The sequence below is a fragment of the Vigna umbellata genome, chromosome 1 (genome assembly GCF_029865625.1).
Source record: "Vigna umbellata cultivar VRB3 chromosome 1, Vumbellata_1.0, whole genome shotgun sequence".
In the NCBI taxonomy this organism is placed as follows: Eukaryota; Viridiplantae; Streptophyta; class Magnoliopsida; order Fabales; family Fabaceae; genus Vigna; species Vigna umbellata.
The window spans coordinates 109,007,685-109,028,118 of record NC_142165.1 but is presented as its reverse complement, the minus strand read 5'-3'; the positions used below and the strand labels follow the sequence as shown (position 1 = coordinate 109,028,118).

The following is a 20,434-nucleotide window of genomic DNA, read 5'->3' as shown; positions in this document are numbered from 1 at the left end:
AAATTTATTATTTTGGGTTGATATTTATTATTTAGTCATGATTTAATTTGGATCACTACATAAATAATTTTTGAAACTTTATTATAAAGTTTTTATATATTGTATAAGTGGTTGTATAATTAAAAAATGGTTAAGTTTAATAAACGGTCAAACTACAAAATGTAAAATTTAAAGCAAGAGTAAAATTAATAAAATAACTATTTTAATTTAATTTTTGTTTATTTAAATAATAAATTTAGAAAATAAATATGAACACGCAGAAAATCTCTTCTATCTAATATAGATAAAACTGATACCGAATATTAAAATTATTATCTTAGTATATTTTAATGGGTTAAATATGTTTTTAGTCCCTCAATTATTAAACGATTTTGTTTTTCGTCTTTATTTCAAACTTAGTACGTTTTGATCTTCTCATTAAGGAAACCATAATTTTTGGTCCGACGTTAATAATCAGGTGAGGTGACTAACCTGGAAACTTAGAAACTCTCTATATCTATGCATCATTTGATATATTTCAATGCAAAGTCAAAACAGTAGTCACACACACGAACGCCAACACACCTCCACTAACTCAGGTTGTCGTCGGCGACGTATGTTGCCGCCGGGGAAGCCATCGGAGTTTCCCATCCTTTTCTTCCAAGCATTAGGGTTTCTTTCTTCTTTTTCAATCTCTGCAACGCTCATCAGGAACGATAAAGGCACCATCACGGTCCACTCCAACCAGATTCGTCATGGGTGGCATATGGAGCCATCGATGGTGTTGTCAACGCCAGTGTCTCCTTCTTCGATCGATCTGCACTGGCCGTCGAAGCTTAAAGCTTCAATCCCAAAACACAAAACAGTCAAATTTTCCGATCAAGCTTTTCTCTCACATCACCCATCACCATGAACTTCACTGGCTTCAATTGGGTTGGTTTGGAGTGAAGAAGATACCTCGACGTGGGAAAGTTAAGTTTCAGATTAGAAGACAAAGTGTGTGCCATTTATGAAGATTAACACATCATTAATTTCGATATTAAATTAACATTTACAGAATTAACTTAAGTCGATTATTTAGATTTATTAGTCAAATTTATAAATATCATTATAAATAGTTATTCTTACAAGGATTTATTTTCACAATAATATTAGTTGCTCTTTGAAAAAAATCTTTAAAATTTACAATTTCTTAATAATAACAAATTCTTTAAAGGGACAATAATAGACTACTTTTAATATTAACTATATTAAATGTGCATCTGTGCTACTTTTTTTATATGATAATAAAAAATAACAAAATTCTTCTTATTATTATAAAATTAAATATAAATAATTTTATAATTTTATTAAAATAACTTTTACATATTTTATAGGTAAATTATATATTAAAGAATTGTTAAGTTAAAAATTATAGTAAGATTTAAATTTTTTTAATTAAACATTTATTTTAATTTAGAAAACTTTTATCTAAAAGGTAAAATTAAAAAAGAAAAAGAAAAATCCTTTATATATAATATAGATAAAATAAGTAAATATAAATAATCCTTTAAATTTCATTGAAAATAACTTTTCATAGGTAGTTTTATGATTAAATTAATAGTTAAGTTTAAAACATGTCAAATTGTTAAATTTAAAAAAGTATATTTTAATTTTTAAAAAAACTTTCATTTAAAGGATTATATTGGAAAAAAAATATAGATACTAAAAAGAGAAACCTATAGACAAAAATAAATATAATTAATTATCTATAATTTTATTGTAGATCATTATTTTAATTTAAAAATAAGTAGTTAAATGTAAAAAAGGGGAATAAAAAAATACCAATTTTAAAAAATAATTATTTAAAGGATATAAATGAAAAACATGTAAACCAAAATTCCATTTATATATATAATAGCATGATTTTACTACTAAATTTTAATAGATAGTAATAATAAATTTAAAGTGGTCTTGATATTAATAATAAATATATAATATTGAATTAATTTTAATATAATAATGAAGTAGTATTGTTGATTTATATTATTATATAATAATTTAAAATATTAATATTAACTTACAACTAATTTGCATTTATTATATCTATTTTAATATATTTTCAAATTTATTATTTTATAAACATTCTAAATTCATAAGAAGCCGGATTATAACTAGTTTTCAGAAATGGAGAGTAAAAATGAGATTTAGAGTTCATTCTCAAGGAAATTGAAAAAACTTAGATATAACCTAAATTAAAGTACAAAAAGAAATCCTAAAAGTAAAACATGTGATCCATAATTCTGTCTATAACGTGAAAAGAGTGTCCATATCCGTAGTTAAAATTCAGTAACTCTAAAAAACCAGATTACTTCAGTAATTTGTTCCTTGAGTTATCCAGGAAAGAAAATCCAAGTGTTCCGATTCCTTTCTCAATCGTGCGAACAAAACTCACTTTCTTCAAACAGAGCACTATTCATGTAAAACTGTACGTGAGATATACCTATTAAAGTGGCTTGTATTGTATACGTGGGTAGCTTCAACCATTAAATGCACATATGCATACCCCTCACCCATGGATCAGTGAACTCAAGTTTGTAGCACTGTGTGGTTAAACTTATTACAAACTTAACTGGCCATGGCGCATCTTCTTTATCCTTGTTGGTATGAACAGGTTGTACTTATGTACGGTTTTTCTTGATATTGAACATTCGGAACTTGGATCACTTTGGTCCCTCTTCAAACCTGAGAAAAACAACATGAGAAAACTCGGGGCAGTAAAGGGAGGGAATTGAACGTCCCAGAAATTAGCATTAAAAAGAGTGGTTTTGTTACTGATCATTCCAAGTGTTTCCCATGAACCAGGGTGCCTAATCTCACAACAAGAGACAATTCAATTCACAGGACAAACCAGTTTCAGCTGTATACCGTGTCCTCTTCTTTTGCTCGAGCTCACAACGTCAATTTGAACCCCTTAGACAGGAAGTCATCCCTGCGAAAAAGATGAAGTAAGCACAACAACAACAGCACAGGAAGACGAGGAGCGTTGAAAAATCAAAATTGGCCCACCGATCCATGTGTGAATCAGATTAAACTTTAGGCTAATTCACTATTACAAAAAGATCTCAGGACAATCCCGAGTTTTTTTTTCTTTTTTTCTAAATAAGATTCAAACATACCGTGAATTTTTTATAGTCCAACCACGGGAAAAAGTTAATCTTAACAAAGAGAACAACACTATCATGCATGTAAAATTTAATTTCAGAAAAGTTACCCATAGTCATAAACATCAAATCTGACAACACTTAATAAATTTGTCAATGATTTCACTTGTCATGAGGGGTGGACTTGGTTCAAGTTATAGTCAACTCACTACTAGACAGAGCTAGCCACAAAATTAAAGAAAACTTGCATAGCCCCTTGTTTTAAATATGACAACAGAGAGTATAAACTTATTTTGTGGGAGACAAAAAGCAATTAGCATTGGTACCTTTTCTTCCTATTCTTCTGGTGGCCCAGTTCGTGCATCTCGCTCTCGTCACGGAGGTTCAGTAGAGTGGGTGGGAGAAGGCTTCCAGCGCAAACTGTGCCTTCGATGGAGTTTCCGATTCCGGGTATTTTAACGAAACTCACATCGCCACTACTGAGGTTATACCAACAGAGCTTGCTACGGTTCTGTTCAAGCAAAACCCTGTCTCCGTCTATAAGCAAAGGCCTCACAGATTGTAATTTTGGCAATCCAATGTGAAGATGGTCCTGCGTTATGGTAAACAGTTTCTCCCACGAATCTGAGGATCCGTACACTCTCATAACCCAGAAGTCAAATCCGCTTCCCCTATTCTCCACCAGGCACAGACACCCTCCCAACAGAGCCACCTCCATATCGAAATTTCCCTTCACGGTTGCAGGGAGCTCAACTTCACGAAAGCTCTCGCGCGTGAGGTCAAAGGCGACTATGAGATCGGGTTGGTCAGGTTGGAGTTTGCGAGTGACGACCCAGTGAAGGGCACCGCCGACCAAGACGCCCATGGTCCGCGCGCAGCAGAGGGCGTAGGGCATGCTAGGGAGATTTTTCCAGGCGTCGGATTTGAGTGTGTAGAGTTGGACCTGGGAATCGAAGGTGCGGTTGTGGAGATCGACAAAGTAAGTAATGCTGACGAGCTTGTAGTCATTGGAGGCAGCATCGTGGCCGAAGCCGTGGACGCGGGCTGCGAAGAGGGAGGAGTCCGGGCGGTTGAAGCGGTCAGCGGGGAGAATCCGGTGCTTGCGGAGGTGAGGGTTCCAGAGGGCGATGTCGTCGGCGACGTTGGAGATACAGATGAGGCCGTTGCAGGAACCAAGAACCTTGATGCTGTTGCTGTAGCACATGAGAGGGTGAGTAACTTCGAGGGGTTTCTCGAGGGATTGAAGGTCGACGGTGTAGAGGTGGGAGCGGTGACGGAGAATGAGGGTGGTGTGGGATTTGCTGAGGTGGAATAGGATGAAGTGGGTGGTGTCGATGAGGGAGCGCCACCACTTACAGGTGGAGCGGAGCCGCAGCACTGACTTCACCGGCAGACGGGACAGGATTTCGGTGATTACTTCCACCGGAAGATTTGCCATCACTGGGATTGCATGCAACCGGAATTGATTCCTATTGCTGCCACTTGATTCTCAAGAATTGGGATTGATTTTCTGTCTTTTTGTTAATGCTAGGGTTTCCTTCTGAAAAAGAATCAGTGTTGCCAACAGCAGTTCTGTATCACACGCTTTACATCATTTTTTTTTTACATTATTATCCAAATTTATTTTTTATATACCTAACTAAACCATCATCTCAATTACAATGGATTATCCACCACTCCAATTTAACTATTTAGTTTTTTTCCGGATCAATTTAGAATTAATTTTAAATGGATTTTTCGTTTTTCTAGTTTATAATACTTTTTGTTTTTAAAGAAATTGATATTTTGGAAATAATAATATTCTTTCACAATTTGATTTTGGTTAATACATGATTTAGCGTATGTTTAATTTACTAATAAAAGTTGTTGATGTTGTGAACAATTCAGTAACTTGTCAAAAGGAATGGCATATAGAGTAATTATAGAAGAATATAGCAACAGTAATAATAAATAACTAATAGTAATATATTTTTAAAAGGCTGTTTATAAAAGAATTACAACAATTAGCCAGAATTCAAATTTATTTACAAAATAAGATAAAATTATTTTTATATAAAATTAATAATACACATATAGATATAAATATGTTTTATTTAGAAACAAAATTGTAAATATATTATATTTTTAAGAAAAAAATTGTAAAAATGTAATAAATTTAAGTCATATTTTCATAAAACACATGAGAAAATTTGGAGGTACTCATTGCCATGACACGTTTCAATTGTCCTAATTAGATGAAATAAGATGTGAGATTTTTGATACAGCTGTCAATTTGACCCATGACTCTAGAGCTAGATCTAATCCACTCTTGAAAAAACCCTCTCTTAAGAAGCCTCTCAAATTGGGGCAAAAAAAAAGCCTCAATCCCAAAGTCCCCTCTCAAGGAAGTTAGGGTCACGGTTAATGTAGGTTTAGCCCTACTAAAATTTTTTTAGAAACTAAACTTCAATATTCTCATAGTAACTATTAAAAGTACTAAATTTTTACTAAAATATTATAAAAATGCTTTATTTGGTTGTCAATTTTAATACAACTATGTCTTAAATTGCAGACACCAATTATTAAAAAATTATATATAATTAGTAATATCAAAATAACCCCATAATAACATATTAAATTGATTTAATATTTGCACTGCTTTTACAGTTCTTAAAAAGAATCATTGTTTTGTTTCCTCGACTTCTAAACTATCACTCAATCTTTTTTTAATTATTTAAAATTAAAAAATAATTCAAAAATTTTTTATCTAAAATTTTTGGATCAAAACTAGTATTAATATTTTATGTGTAAATTAAACTTATGTTTTATTTTGTTTTTTTCTCTTTGATAATCTTTTCTCAAAATCACCATAAGATATATTATAAAAAGAAAGTTAATTTGTTAAAAATTTATAAAAAAATAAAAATTTTAAATAGACCTGAAGTACTAAAGAATTACAAATGTTATAGTGTTTCAATTCTTTGACTAACACATTAAATAATTTTTCAATTAGAACACGTAACATAAATGTATGTTTATGTTTATGTTTATGACATTTAAAATGTAAACATTTTGAGTATGTAGTACGACGAGATAGAATCCTATGGACGAATACAACTGCAGCACAAGGTTTATGAGTTTTTTTCTTTTTAGTTATTATTTATGTTATAAGCATGATTTGTTGAGTATAAAATGAAAAAAAAAATCATTTATATTTAATTTTTTTCAATAGCTTTATAAGAAAATAAAGAAGCCTTGTTTTTTTTTTTTAATTAAGAGTTTCAATCAGAGAAAATCTTCTCTTAAATTTCAATTTGGATAATTTTAGATAGAAAGTTAATTTCTGATTTATAACCTAAAAAAAAGCGAAATTAAATATTTAAATTTCAAATTTATAAAATGATCGTTTAATTATATACTTGGAGAATCTAACTCAATAAATATTGTTATTTTCCTTTTGTTTCTTGATTCTAGAACTCTCCTCCTATAAAAATTTCAATTTATTTTCTATAATAACTATTTTTGTAATAAATTAAAAGTTAATTATATTTTTTTTTATTCAATAAATATTTTTTCTTTAAAAAACTCATGGATTGAGCTGACCCACAAGACTTTTGAAAATATTTTAACCCTATAAATTTTTTTTACGAGAGACTTTTTGATTTTATGAATTTTTCTGGCCAGCCTACATGAGTTAGCGCCTAGGCCAAAATTGACAGGTGTAATTGTTGTATGTTGTCACCATGTGTACTTTGTCTATTCACGTAATTCTACATAGTTCGTTTTCTTTTTTATTTGTTTTCATAGCTGAATTTAAATAAATAAATTATTCCACCTAATTCCACTAGATAACTTTAAACCTTGTTTTCTTTTAATTTATTTTTTTTACATTTGGTTTAATAATTAATTAAACTTAGACGGTGGGAATCATGTGAAGTTAGTTGGTGAAGGAATGCAAAATCTGACAAAACTCACTTCTAGAAATCATCGAAAAGCTTTCTCCATTTGAAGAAATCTCGTAGCTTGTCCTGATTCCTGGGTTACCTGATTCCTGGGTTACGTTACGCATCTTTCGAAGTCTATCTTCTTCGTTTTTTCTTTATGTATTGTCTAGTTTGATATTACAATTTTTTTTTCAATTTTATTATTAAGTAATTGTAATTTTAAATTAAAATAATTATTATTCTTTTAATTATTAATTCTAATTTAATTATTTTATAAATTGAAATGATTATTTTATCCTTTTTTTTTCAAAAAAAATAACTAATTATTTATAATATAAAGTATACAGATTATTATTTTTAATTAATTATTTTATAGTTCAATAATTTTTTATTAGAATGTGAAAAAAATAAACACACATATATGTATTTCCACTAATTGATAAATTGAAAAATTATGTTTTGAATTATACAATTTAAAAATTATCATTTGTATAGAAAAAGATTTGGATAGTGTAATTTATAAAAAAAGACGAATTATATTTTCCAAAAGTTCTTCCATGAAAAACAATTTTTTTCGTTAAAAAGTTACTTTTGAAGTACATAATCTAAAAATTATAAATATCGGATAACATAATCTATAAATAAAATAATTTAGATTTTATAATTTGAAAAGAAAAACTGAAAGACATTTTTAACAATAAAATGAAAAGTTTTTATGTTTATGAAAGAGAAGAAAAAAACATATTAAATATGCAGGAAAAAAATGGATACCAGAGTTTTTTAATTTCAAATTAATGTTATGTTTTTTTCTCTTGATAAAATAAGTAACAGTCTTTGAATTCAATTCATTATCTCACTTCATCAAAATCTCGTATAAAAACAATACTGTATACCATCTAGATCTGTTAATTTGATATCCTCCTATGACCCAAATAAGTTAGGATTAAAAAAACTCACAAAAAAAAACTCATTAAAAAAAGCTTGGGAGATCAAAATATTCACAAAAATAGACTAGGCCATAACCTTTATTTTTAAAAAAATATTTATTTTTGAATATAATAAATAAATTGTAATTAACTCATAATACGTTATAAATTTAACTATTTTTAATTTGTCAAATAATTATATAAAAAATTTTAATTAGATTAACATAGATTTTATAAGAAGTTTCAATAAATTTAATTGTTTATTTATACAAGAAAATCATGCAATAACATGTAAGATAATAATTTGATTTTCTTGTGAAAAAAATCATCTAAATCCTAATCAAAATTAAATAAAATATTTTAATTTGAAATTTAAAATAGTGAATTTATTAATAAAAAGGATATGAATTTTTTTCTTATATGTTGTTTTTTTTAATATGTATGACTTAAATTTACACTGAAATTATACCAATTATTTATTTATTTTATATATATATATATATAAGGGTCTGTTAGCATGTATAAGGTATTTTTTTAGTTTGTATATTTTAACAATGTGTATCTGGTTTTAGTAGACAAAAATGTCCTCATATATTATGCATTATAAGTTTTAAGGTCAAGGATATTTGAATAATTTTCATTCTCAAAACTAAAAAAAACAAGAAACTCTAAAACCCTTACTCATCTCCCAAAGTCCTTTTAAAATTTTCTTTTTCATCTCTTGTTAAATATAGTGAAAATTATATATGGGATTAATTTCCCTTGTGTTAAACACACATAGGGTTCTCTATTTATAATAGAAGAAATATGGGCTAAGCCCAAAATACAAATAAGAAATAATAACAAACTAACTGAAAGATAAAAGATAAAGATAAAAGATATAATATTTCTAACACTTCCCCCTCAAGCTAGAGCATACAAATTGTATGAACCAAACTTGAAATAATTGAACTTGGTTTTGAATTAGATGATTTGTCTTCAAGAGCAACGGAGGAGGAGGCAATAAACACTTAAACTTCAAAAGTGGATGAAGGAGAGCAGCGGAGAAGGAGACAATAAACACTTCAACTTTTCAGAAGTGGATGAAGAAGAGCAGCGGAGAACAGCGAAGAAGGAGGCAATACACACTTTAACTTCAGAAGTTGATGAAGGAGAGCATAAGAGAAGGAGGCAATAAACACTTCAACTTCAGAAGTGGATGAAGGAGAGCAGCGGAGAAGGAGGAAATAAACACTTCAACTTCAAAAGTGGATGAAGGAGAGCAGCGGAGAAGGAGCCAATAAACACTTCAACTTCAGAAGTGGATGAAGGAGAGCAGCGGAGAAGGAGACAATAAACACTTCAACTTCAGAAGTGGATGAAGGAGAGCAACGGAGAAGGAGGCAATAAACACTTCAACTTCAGAAGTGAATGAAGAAGAGCAGCGGAGAAGGAGGCAATAAACGCAGCAGATCTGTGCGACAGATACAATAAGAAAGGAAGAACAAGGCAAGAACAATAATACAGAGGCGAAACCCTCTACAATAGAGACGAAGCACAAAAAAACGCAGAAAGAAGAAGGAGGTCCGAAGATGCGGAAGCATGCGGCGAGAAGAAGACAGACGTCGATGGCAGCAATGGCTGCTCTGGAAGGTCTGAACAGAGAAAGGGAGGTTCGGTGAGACGACTGGCAGCGGCGCGGTTTGATACCGACACCGAGAAGGCGGCGCGTGATGAACACGCGTTCGAGATCTACTTCCGGAGAGTGGAGGCGCGTGACAACGCATGCAAATGAGACAAAGACGGCGACCGCCAGGGTTAGGTCGCGCTTGAAGAAACAATCCAGATCCACTGGTTCAGAGGAGGCAGTGGTTCCCAGGAGACTTGTCTCTTTGATTATGGGTGCTGAGATTTAAGAAGAAAATAAAATGAATCTTATGAAATTTTTAGGGGCTGCCGGCGGCCATGACGGCCGACCGCCGGCAGACAGCAAAGACCACCGGAAGAGATCAGAAAACCTGCTCTGATAGCATGTTAAATATATTGAAAATTATATATGGGATTAATCTCCCTTGTGTTAAACACACAATAATAGAAGAAATATGGGCTAAGCCCAAAATACAAATAAGAAATAATAACAAACTAACTGAAAGATAAAAGATAAAGATAAAAGATATAATATTTCTAGCATCTCTCTCACTCCAATATTTTCTCTGTCATCCCTGGTCTAGTCCCAACTGAAAAAAAATCAGAAACACTCACCTAACCCTAATCCACATTTCTCACTTATTCAATTTATTTCTCTCTCATCTCCATCCTCTCTCACATCCACTCACAGCAACCCACGACACCGTAATTTATTACTCTTCCTATGTTCGTTCATTTGATTTTCAATTTAATAACAAAATGATTGATGATGTTGATGTTGATTTTTGATTAGAGGGTTGTGTTATATATTTTCACTTCTGATTGTAATTAAATATGTAAAAAGCTAAAATCTACAATAATTTCAAAACTAAAATAAAAAACAAGAAACCTCCCATAAAAAAATGTTAACATCAACCCATAATAGTTGCAAAACATTTAGTTTCTTAATACCAATTTTGATAAAATCATAGAAATGAAAGGAGTAGAAGTTAAACTATGAACGTGATTGGTAACAAATTTATTAAATTTTAATTTTAATTTGAAATTCATTACGTTTTGTTTTTCTTAATTTCACTTCTACAACAAATGATAAATGAGAATCACAACATCATGTTTATAATTTTGATAAAATCATAGAAATGAAAGGAGTAAAAGTTAAATTATGAGCTTAATGGTAACAAATTTATTAATTTCAATTTGAAATTCAGTACATTTTATTTTTCTTGATTTCAGTTATGCGACAAATGATAAATCAGAATGGCAACATCATGTTTATATTGACAAAAAAAGTTGGAGATGTGAATTGTTTAAAATAAAATTACATGATGTGATTTACTTTGGAATGTAGTCTTTTGGTCCGACCTAACAAGTTCATTATGACTAGTTTACTAATTTCTGGTTGATTTTTAATTAATTGGTATATCAATGCAATTCTTCTTGAAAACTACTCGATATTCTGCAATCTGCTTAAATATAGAGAAGATGTGTAATTTGTTATAATATTTTATTCTTTTTACAAAAATGAAATGAAAATATGCTTATCAATATAAAACATTCGAGATGGAACGAGTGGTGATTTCTTTTTTGAACAAGGGGACAAAGTCAACAATAACAATTTTCTTTGTTCATAACTTTCTTCAATAACTTGTTCCGGTTAAATAATTTAGTACGATGTGCATGAACTTTATTTTTGCTATGTTTTGAAGTTGGTTATATGCAGGAATGTGTCAAGTATATTGCATTTTCTGGACAATGATTTACCCCTTTTGAAATCCCCTTTTCACATTACGATTTTGCCCTTTTGGAAAATATTTTCGAACAATTTAATAGTCAAAATATAAAATCTTCCTAAAGATAAACTACTAATTTTAAAATTTAAAAACGAAATTTTATATCCATCAGAAGAAAAAATATATAGCACAACCCTCCAAATTTTAAAAACGAAATTTAGAAACGGAAGTTATGGTATGTGTTGGAAACCATTTTTAATTAGTATTATCTTTCTAAACCGAAAAACTAATGCAATAATTTCATTAGTTATTTTATTGAGATAATTTGAATAGTTTGTCCAATTTTGGGTTGGAAACGTATGCCAAGTTTTTGTCGTTGTCTTTTGAGCATTCTTATTGGCCAGTTGCAAACTTAGTTTTCCATTAGCATGCCAAAAACAATGTTTGCAGTTTCCGAGAGTCATTTTTTTCACTGTATATATACACTCCAAACACTCAAATATAAGAATAGTTAATTGATTAGTTTTATGTCCATGAATAAAGTTTCTCGTGTTAATATTTAATTACATTTAAAAAAAACTCTATAAAATGTCTTTCTCAAATAAAAATATGCATCACTAATTGTTAGTTACTTGAATAAAATTTTTGAGATGTTATGACTTATATTTAAATATATTTTGCTGTATAATTTATAAAAAATAAATTTTCTAGTGTACACGTCATCTTGTTCAATTTTATATTTTATATATTAATTTCTTTTAAATAAAATTAGTTTTAAAACTGGTACATAAGTATGGGTTGATGTATTTTTTATGTTAGTAAATATATATTATAATAAAAAATATTTAGAGGTTGAAGAAAAAAATCATGTTTATAATTAAATTTTGAATAAAATCAACGTGAAAAATTATTCATAATTTTTAAAAGTAGAAATGTAAAGAATAAATTTTGTAAAAATACAAAATATATAATATGTGAAAAAAATATAGAATAAACTTTTTTAAACTATAAAGAATAGACTATAAAAAATTACGTTGAGAATATTTGTTATAAATATAAGTTAGTGTACAAATGTTATAATGTATTGATAAACTCATATATTCATATATTTATAGTGTATCGACAAACTCATATAATAAAAAATTATATTATGTAATCTTATAAATTTTGTTTTCTATATTCTTTTAATTGATTTTAGTAATGTCATTAGTTTATGAAATTTAAAATTTTCAAAACAATATCTGAAACAATAATATTTTTCTCTCTTGAAAAATCTTTTTTATCACTATCTACCATATAATAAAAAAATGCTAACTAATAATATTGAAATACAAATAATAAATAATTAAATTAGGTGGGTTAGTGAGTCAACCCGACTCACCACGAGTTCAACCTGGTGAGTCGAGTTTTAAGTGAGCCGGGTTGAAAACTAACCTACATAAACAAAATTACATTTTTTTCAAACCAAACCCGGCTCAAACCCGCGGTGAGCCGGGTTGGTTCGCGGGTTAGAACCCATTTTTACAACACTAACAAAAATTAAAGATACTAATACCTAACACCTATCATAGACATTAATCTCAATTTAACATAAAGGCTAACATTACACTTTAAACAAAATTGATAATCAATTAAGTTAAAAAAGATATTAAGATATAATTGAATATTTGTGTTTAATATTGACATCAAAATATTAATTAAATTTCTCTTTTTTATATATATTGATGAAAAAACATAAGTTATTGTATTGAATGTGGAGTTGCAATTACAAACAAAACTGTTCTTCATATTTTTTTTTCTCCAAATTTTTAATATCGTTTCTATTTTCGGGTTCTCCTAAATCTTTAATATTTTAATTTGAAACTATATAAGGGAATATATGTCAAAATAACTCATACCGAAGTCAATTACATGGTTGATAGGTTTCTATATAATAAAGTCTTAAATTTACAATAAATACAATCACATAGTTACATAGGTTAATACATTATTTAAGTATTTATAGATTTTGAAACGAGATTTTTATGTTTTATCTATTGTGAGACCCTGGATAATTAGCAAATTTAATCCTGACATCACACCACTAACACACACACCACGTCACTGTTGCGGGTAATTAAAAACCCACTTTCAACTCTGATTTTCACCTCTGCAATGCACAGAAAACTGAACCACCATCATTCTCTGCAACATTAAAAACGCACCACTCCTTACATGCACACCTGCCACTTGTCACGTTAGAAACTTACAAATCAGAATTTAGTATGCAGGTGTCAGTCTTGGACATGTTTGTTCAAGCAAACGTTACTTTAACAAAACCAAAGTTTTCTGAGAACCCTTTCACCTGCACACTCATTCATCTTCTTCCTCAGAAAACCAAACTCTTCATTTTCTCCAAATTTCTCTCTAAGAATCCTTAACTTCTCTCTATCAGAAAACTCACGTTTCCTCTCTGATCACAATTGCAGCACCATAGGAATGTTAGTACTGCTGTGATCTCCATTTTGGACCAAACAGAAACTGAATCCAATCTGGTAAGCCTTCTTACTGTATTTCGTTCTTAGGTTTCTGGAAGAATAGAGTTTTAGTGCATGCAAGTATGTAGTCTCAGAGTTCTGCAATTTTTGATTAGATTTGTTTTGGAAGAATCAAGAATATAATAGAAGCATAGTTGGATAAAGCCATTTTCATCTAGGACAAGTTGGAACTTCAATCCGGGTAAGGGAAGCTTATATGTTTAATTCATACTGCTTGATTTTATAATCTGAGTTGCATGTATATGAAATCTGATATTTGAGCCTTATGAACGTTTACTGATATGAGATATAAATTCTGGTTCATTTGCATGTTGTTTTGGATACGCATGAAAGATGTGTGAATGTTATAGAGTTGGAATGATTAGATCGATTGAATCTGTCATGAATGAACACTGCTTAATTGTATTATATATATGTTGTTGCTGATTTTGATTTAAATGTATATTGATTTGATTCTGTATAAATGGAGTATGGTGATTGTATATTTGGAATGATCCAAATGTTGAAATCTGTATGATTTGATGTATTAAATCTGAAAGGAAAGTTGTCAAGTTCATAAAAATCGAAATCTGGAAAATTCTGTTAAGAGTTGAGAAATCTGGTCTCTGTACTGATAAAGGACGTTCGTCCCTGTACGGTCTTAAACCGTTCGGTTTTCAGTTAAGCTTACTTAGACTAGAATTCTTTCATTTGGAAAGAATTCTGCCCGAGAATGAGCGTCCCTAGTTGATGATCTGAGCGTTCGTCTAGCTCAGTAATATTTAAACATTTAAAACTTTATAAATGAGTGACGTTCGGCCTTAAGTAGAGCGTCCGTCCTTAATAACGTTCGTCCTAAATGAAGTTCGACCTTCTGTTGAACGTTCGTCTACAGAGCGTTCGTTTCTATATTGAACGTTCGTTCATAACTGGTGTTCGGTCATATACCTAAACGTTCGTCCTACCCAACGTTCGGTTTATACCAACGTTCGTTCTGATTGTGCTCGGTCATTGACTTAGCGTTCGTTCCAAAGCGGGGTTCGGTTTCTAAACTGAACGCTCGTCCCTATTATTGAATTTTGAGCGAACATAACTGGCGTTCGTCCAAATTGTTAAATTACGTTCGTACTTGGACTGCCAGTGCTGTTCTTCTGAAATCAATTATATTGCTGGTGTATCTAAACACTTATCACTGGTTTTATTCCTTGGGTTCTATCTAGATTCTTTACACTTAAAATCTTTCAATGTATTATTCATCTCTTCTAAAGATCAGTATTTTCAAATTATCAAGAGTTGAAGCATATTAAGTGAATAAATGACTCGTTTCTTTTGTTCAGAAACGTGAAATCAAAGGTTCTGTGATAAGTTCATTTTATTTGATTAAAGAATGCATGACGTTAATATTAAGAGAGTGAAATACAGAATGGAGATATTATAATTATGAAAGGATATGATGGTTGAACACGACATGATATGATTATATGATTTTGAACTTGAATGAGCATTCCATGGAGGAGCTTCTCAGTTGTATTAAATGCTAAATTTGTAAAGTATGAACATGGACAAGTTACTGATGGCTTGGTCCATCCTGATATTCCGTGATGCTCATCTTCACGTAGAAGGGGGTAGTCATGCGTGGGAATGGCAGGAGGTCATTCGTATCCCTCACTTAGCAGGGGCGAATGATTAACCTCAAGTGGAGGTCATTCGTATCCCTCACTTAGCAGGGGCGAAGGATTAACCGCATGTGGAAGCTGATTAGGTATATCCCGGCTACCACACCACTTGGGTGCAAGGACGCCTGTAACTACATGGTTCATACAGTTCAGTACAGTCTGTTTTATATAGATTTATATGTTAAATTTTATGATTAAGTTGTTTGATGTATCTGTGAATTAAATTGTGAACTGTATGTATGTTGTATTAATTAAACAATATAAGCTTACCCTTGCAATTTTCCTGGTGCTGTTTACTGTCCATGTATAATCCGTCTTGTCAAAATGCAATGATCATCCGTTGTGGATGTGAGCAGAGGGTGATGCATCTCTTGAAGTATTACTGGAAGAAGAAAATTTGGAAGATGCAAACCTGGTTGAAGTTGAAGTAAAAGCTGAACAGTAGGGGCGCGATTCCGTAGCAGTTTTAGTCTAGTGTGTCGTGCAGTATTTTTGGCAGTTGTATATATATATAGTTCTGCAGATCTGTTTTGTATTTATCTGAAAATTTGGAATTCTGTCAAGTGCTGGACTGTATTTTGATATTCTGTATTTAAATTCTACAGAATGGATAATCAGAACTGGTTTCTGTTTATTTTTTTATGAATTCTGAACACTGCAGATTTTACTGTACGTGCTGTATGTTAGGTTTTAAAATTCTGAGCTACTGTAATATTCTTAAGACTGAACTGTTTATCTCTGTAAATGTGATCAGTCCTGGTTAATGGTAATTATCATTATTTAGGGATGTTACATTAGTGGTATCAGAGCAGTTTTGTTCTCTTAAGGACACTGTAGGGTTATGAGTGCACTGTGTTTTGCTGTGTGCTTATTATATGTTTAATGAGTTATTATTATTTAACTCTTGGACATAACTAACGCTCGTTTTCTCTGTATCCAGAGAACTAATGGCACCTAGATTGCCTCCCCCTCCTCAACCGAATGAACCTGATACTTCCAACCGCTCTAGATTGTTGGAAGACGTTATTGAGAGACTCCAACGACAAAATACCACCCTTATGGAACAGAACACCACCCTGATGCAGCAGAATCAGGCAGCCATGCAGGGTTTAGAAGCCTCACGTGTTACTGCTGAAAACACACAGAGACAATTGATGGACATCCTTGCTGCCACTAGAGGTACGCCTGGAGCATCCTCTTCAAACGCCACTCCACACGCTGCTCAACCAAACGCTGAATGGAGTTTGGAGAGTTTCCTCCAGCATCATCCAGCTAAATTCAATGGAAAGGGCCTCCCTGATGAGGCGGATCAGTGGCTAGGAGACATGGAGAGAATTTTCAATGCAAAGAGGTGTCCGGACGAGAATAGGTTGGCTTACACAGAATATTTACTGACTGGGGAAGCAAGCCACTGGTGGGCGAGCACAAGAGCTATTCTGATAGAAGCTCAACGTCCTGTCACTTGGGAAGTATTTCGTGGTAAATTTTACGAGGAGTACTTTCCTGACAGCGTACGGTTTGCGAAGGAAGTGGAGTTTTTACAACTAGTTCAAGGTGGGATGACAGTTTCAGAGTATACCAACAAGTTCAAGCACCTTGTTCGGTTCTATACGATGGCAGCCAATGAAGAATGGCAGTGTAGGAAGTTTGAGAACGGATTGAGGAGTGATTTGAAGGTGTTGATATCCAGCTTATGTATCCGGTCTTTTCCCAGTATGGTTGAGCGAGCTAAGGTATTGGAGAAAAATATGGCAGAGGTTGAACGACAGAAGAAACAACCGCAAGTTAGTAGGGGACCAATTGTGTCCAGGGGAAGTTCTGTTCAGAGGAGACTACCTTACGCTCGTCCAAATCAATCAGCCAATACAAGTGGTTCTCAAGCACTGGTTCCTGTAGGACAAGCTGGACAAGGCAGTGTAACTTGCTTTCACTGTGGAGGGCCGCATTACCGTTCATCCTGCCCTCAACTGGTAGGAGGAAAGCACTGTAACAGATGTGGACGAAATGGGCACGTGGAGAACGAGTGTAACATGAGTGGAAGAGCAGTGATGAGACCACCAAACACTGGCAGAAATCAGCCACGGGGTGGACGTGCACAAGCAGTGGGGAGAGTGTACGCTATCACTGGAGCGGAAGCAGAGAACGCAGGTAATCTTATAACTAGTGAATGCTTGCTGTTTGGAGTGCCTTGTTGTGTGCTGTTTGACTCTGGGGCAACGCACTCCTTCATCTCGAAGGCGTGTGTTGAAAAGCTGGGAATAGTAGAGAGAGATCTGCAGTTTGACTTGGTGGTATCAACACCAGCGGCTGGAGAGCTTAGAACATCTACCGTGTGCATTAGATGTCCTATTGTGGTTGAGGGGCATAGTTATAAGGTGAACTTAATCTGTTTACCTTTGAAGGACTTGGAAATAATTCTAGGAATGGATTGGTTGGCTACCAACCATATTATTATAGATTGTGGCAAGAAGGAATTAGTGTTTCCTGAAGATGATGAAGAATGTGTGGGAGTTACATTCGGTCAGTTAAGGGAGGATATAATGGAAGGTGCAAGCTGTTTTCTCATTATGACACATGAAGACAAGGAGTTAGGAGGGTTGACGGAAGCACGGACGTCCAATGAGAGCAGTACGGAACGAGCAGTGGTGAGTGAATTTCTGGACGTTTTTCCAGAAGAGATACCAGGATTGCCTCCTGTTAGAGAAGTCGAATTCACCATTGATTTGGTGACAACGGCAGCTCCTATATCTGTTCAACCTTACCGAATGGCACCTGCAGAGTTGGTTGAACTCAAGAAGCAAATTGAAGAGCTTATGGAGAAGAAATTCATTAGACCGAGCGTATCACCATGGGGAGCTCCGGTACTCTTGGTGAAAAAGAAAGATGGCAGCTCTCGGTTATGTATAGATTACAGGCAATTAAACAAGCTGACCATCAAGAACAAATACCCGTTGCCAAGAATAGATGATTTGTTGGATCAGCTGCATGGAGCAACAGTATTTTCTAAGATTGATTTGCGTTCAGGATATCACCAGATAAGGGTTAAGGAGGACGACATCCAGAAGACAGCATTCAGATCACGTTATGGGCATTATGAGTACGTGGTAATGCCATTTGGAGTAACGAACGCTCCAGCCATCTTCATGGATTACATGAACCGGATATTTAGACCCTATTTGGATAAATTTGTAGTTGTGTTCATAGATGATATTCTCATCTACTCCAAAACCAAGGCTGAACACCAACGTCCAGGTGGATTGCTTCAACAATTGGAGATTCCTGAATGGAAGTGGGACAGCATTTCCATGGACTTTGTGACTCATCTGCCACGCACAGTCAAGAATCACGATTCAATCTGGGTAATTGTGGACAGATTAACTAAGAGCGCCCACTTCTTAGCCGTGAATTTGAAGATGTCAATGACAAATTTGGCTAAGCTGTACATCAAGGAGATAGTGCGTCTTCATGGAGTGCCTTCAAGCATAGTTTCTGACCGAGACACGAGATTCACATCTCGGTTTTGGCAATCTTTACAAGGTGAATTGGGAAGCAAGCTACAGATGAGTTCTGCGTATCATCCGCAAACAGATGGCCAATCTGAAAGGACCATCCAGACGTTAGAAGATTTGCTTAGGACGTGTGTCCTGGACCATTTAGGCGCATGGGATGAGGTCTTGCCACTGGTGGAATTCACATACAATAACAGTTTCCAGTCTAGCATTGGTATGGCGCCTTTTGAAGCTCTCTATGGAAGGAAGTGCAGAACGCCACTTTGCTGGTTTCAGGAAGGAGAGAATGTGCTAACTGGACCAGAACTTATCCAGCAAACTACTGATAAAGTGAAATTGATTCAGGACAGATTGAAGACATCCTTGAGCAGACAGAAATCTTATGCAGATAGGAGGAGAAGACCCTTGGAGTTTGCAGCAGGAGACCATGTATTTTTAAGGTTGAATCCAATCACTGGAGTGGGAAGAGTTGTTCGTCCAAAGAAGCTGTCTCCCAAGTTCATAGGACCGTATCAAATTCTGAAGAAGATTGGACCAGTAGCTTATGAGCTTGCTTTGCCTCCTCAACTATCAAACCTTCATCCTGTTTTCCATGTGTCTCAACTCAGAAAGTATATAGCCAATCCCTCTCATGTTTTAGAACTGGAAGACATTCAACTACAACCTGATCGAACGCTGGAGTTGCAACCAATCCGCATTGATGATGTTCGCACTAAATTACACAAGAGGAAGGATGTTCGATTGGTGAAGGTAGTGTGGGATGCCAAGAATGGAGATTCAACGTGGGAGGTGGAGAGTGCAATGAGGGACTTATATCCACACTTATTCATAGGTAAATTCTGAATTTTCGAGGACGAAAATTTTTGTAGTTAGGGAGAATGTGAGACCCTGGATAATTAGCAAATTTAATCCTGACATCACACCACTAACACACACACCACGTCACTGTTGCGGGTAATTAAAAACCCACTTTCAACTCTGATTTTCACCTCTGCAATGCACAGAAAACTGAACCACCATCATTCTCTGCAACATTAAAAACGCACCACTCCTTACATGCACACCTGCCACTTGTCACGTTAGAAACTTACAAATCAGAATTTAGTATGCAGGTGTCAGTCTTGGACATGTTTGTTCAAGCAAACGTTACTTTAACAAAACCAAAGTTTTCTGAGAACCCTTTCACCTGCACACTCATTCATCTTCTTCCTCAGAAAACCAAACTCTTCATTTTCTCCAAATTTCTCTCTAAGAATCCTTAACTTCTCTCTATCAGAAAACTCACGTTTCCTCTCTGATCACAATTGCAGCACCATAGGAATGTTAGTACTGCTGTGATCTCCATTTTGGACCAAACAGAAACTGAATCCAATCTGGTAAGCCTTCTTACTGTATTTCGTTCTTAG

General features: G+C 33.3%; 2 protein-coding genes across 5 annotated transcripts; one reads left to right on the top strand and one right to left on the bottom strand.

Moving 5' to 3' along the window:
• Positions 1-2,234: 2,234 nt before the first annotated feature.
• Positions 2,235-4,780, bottom strand: CPR1 (F-box and associated interaction domains-containing protein). 4 transcript variants are annotated; one of them, XR_015783951.1, is made up of 3 exons: positions 3,449-4,779; positions 2,794-2,950; positions 2,235-2,703 (listed from the first exon to the last, which is right to left on the bottom strand). XR_015783951.1 is itself a non-coding variant. In XM_088105547.1 (3 exons), exons 1-2 carry the CDS (start codon positions 4,558-4,560, stop codon positions 2,911-2,913), a joined length of 1,152 nt encoding a protein of 383 aa, XP_087961673.1. In that variant the 5' UTR covers positions 4,561-4,780; the 3' UTR covers positions 2,235-2,703; positions 2,887-2,910. The 4 variants fall into 4 exon arrangements, 3 of the variants coding, with proteins under 3 accessions (XP_087961673.1, XP_087961672.1, XP_087961671.1); XM_088105547.1 differs by having other exon boundaries at positions 2,887-2,950; positions 3,449-4,780; XM_088105546.1 differs by having other exon boundaries at positions 2,870-2,950.
• Positions 4,781-16,466: 11,686 nt separating this feature from the next.
• On the top strand, positions 16,467-20,404 carry LOC148207091 (uncharacterized). Its single transcript, XM_088109479.1, has 4 exons — positions 16,467-17,035; positions 17,234-17,667; positions 18,712-19,860; positions 20,339-20,404. The coding sequence occupies exons 1-4, from the start codon at positions 16,467-16,469 to the stop codon at positions 20,344-20,346; spliced, it is 2,160 nt and encodes a 719-aa protein (XP_087965605.1). The 3' UTR covers positions 20,347-20,404.
• Positions 20,405-20,434: the final 30 nt, after the last annotated feature.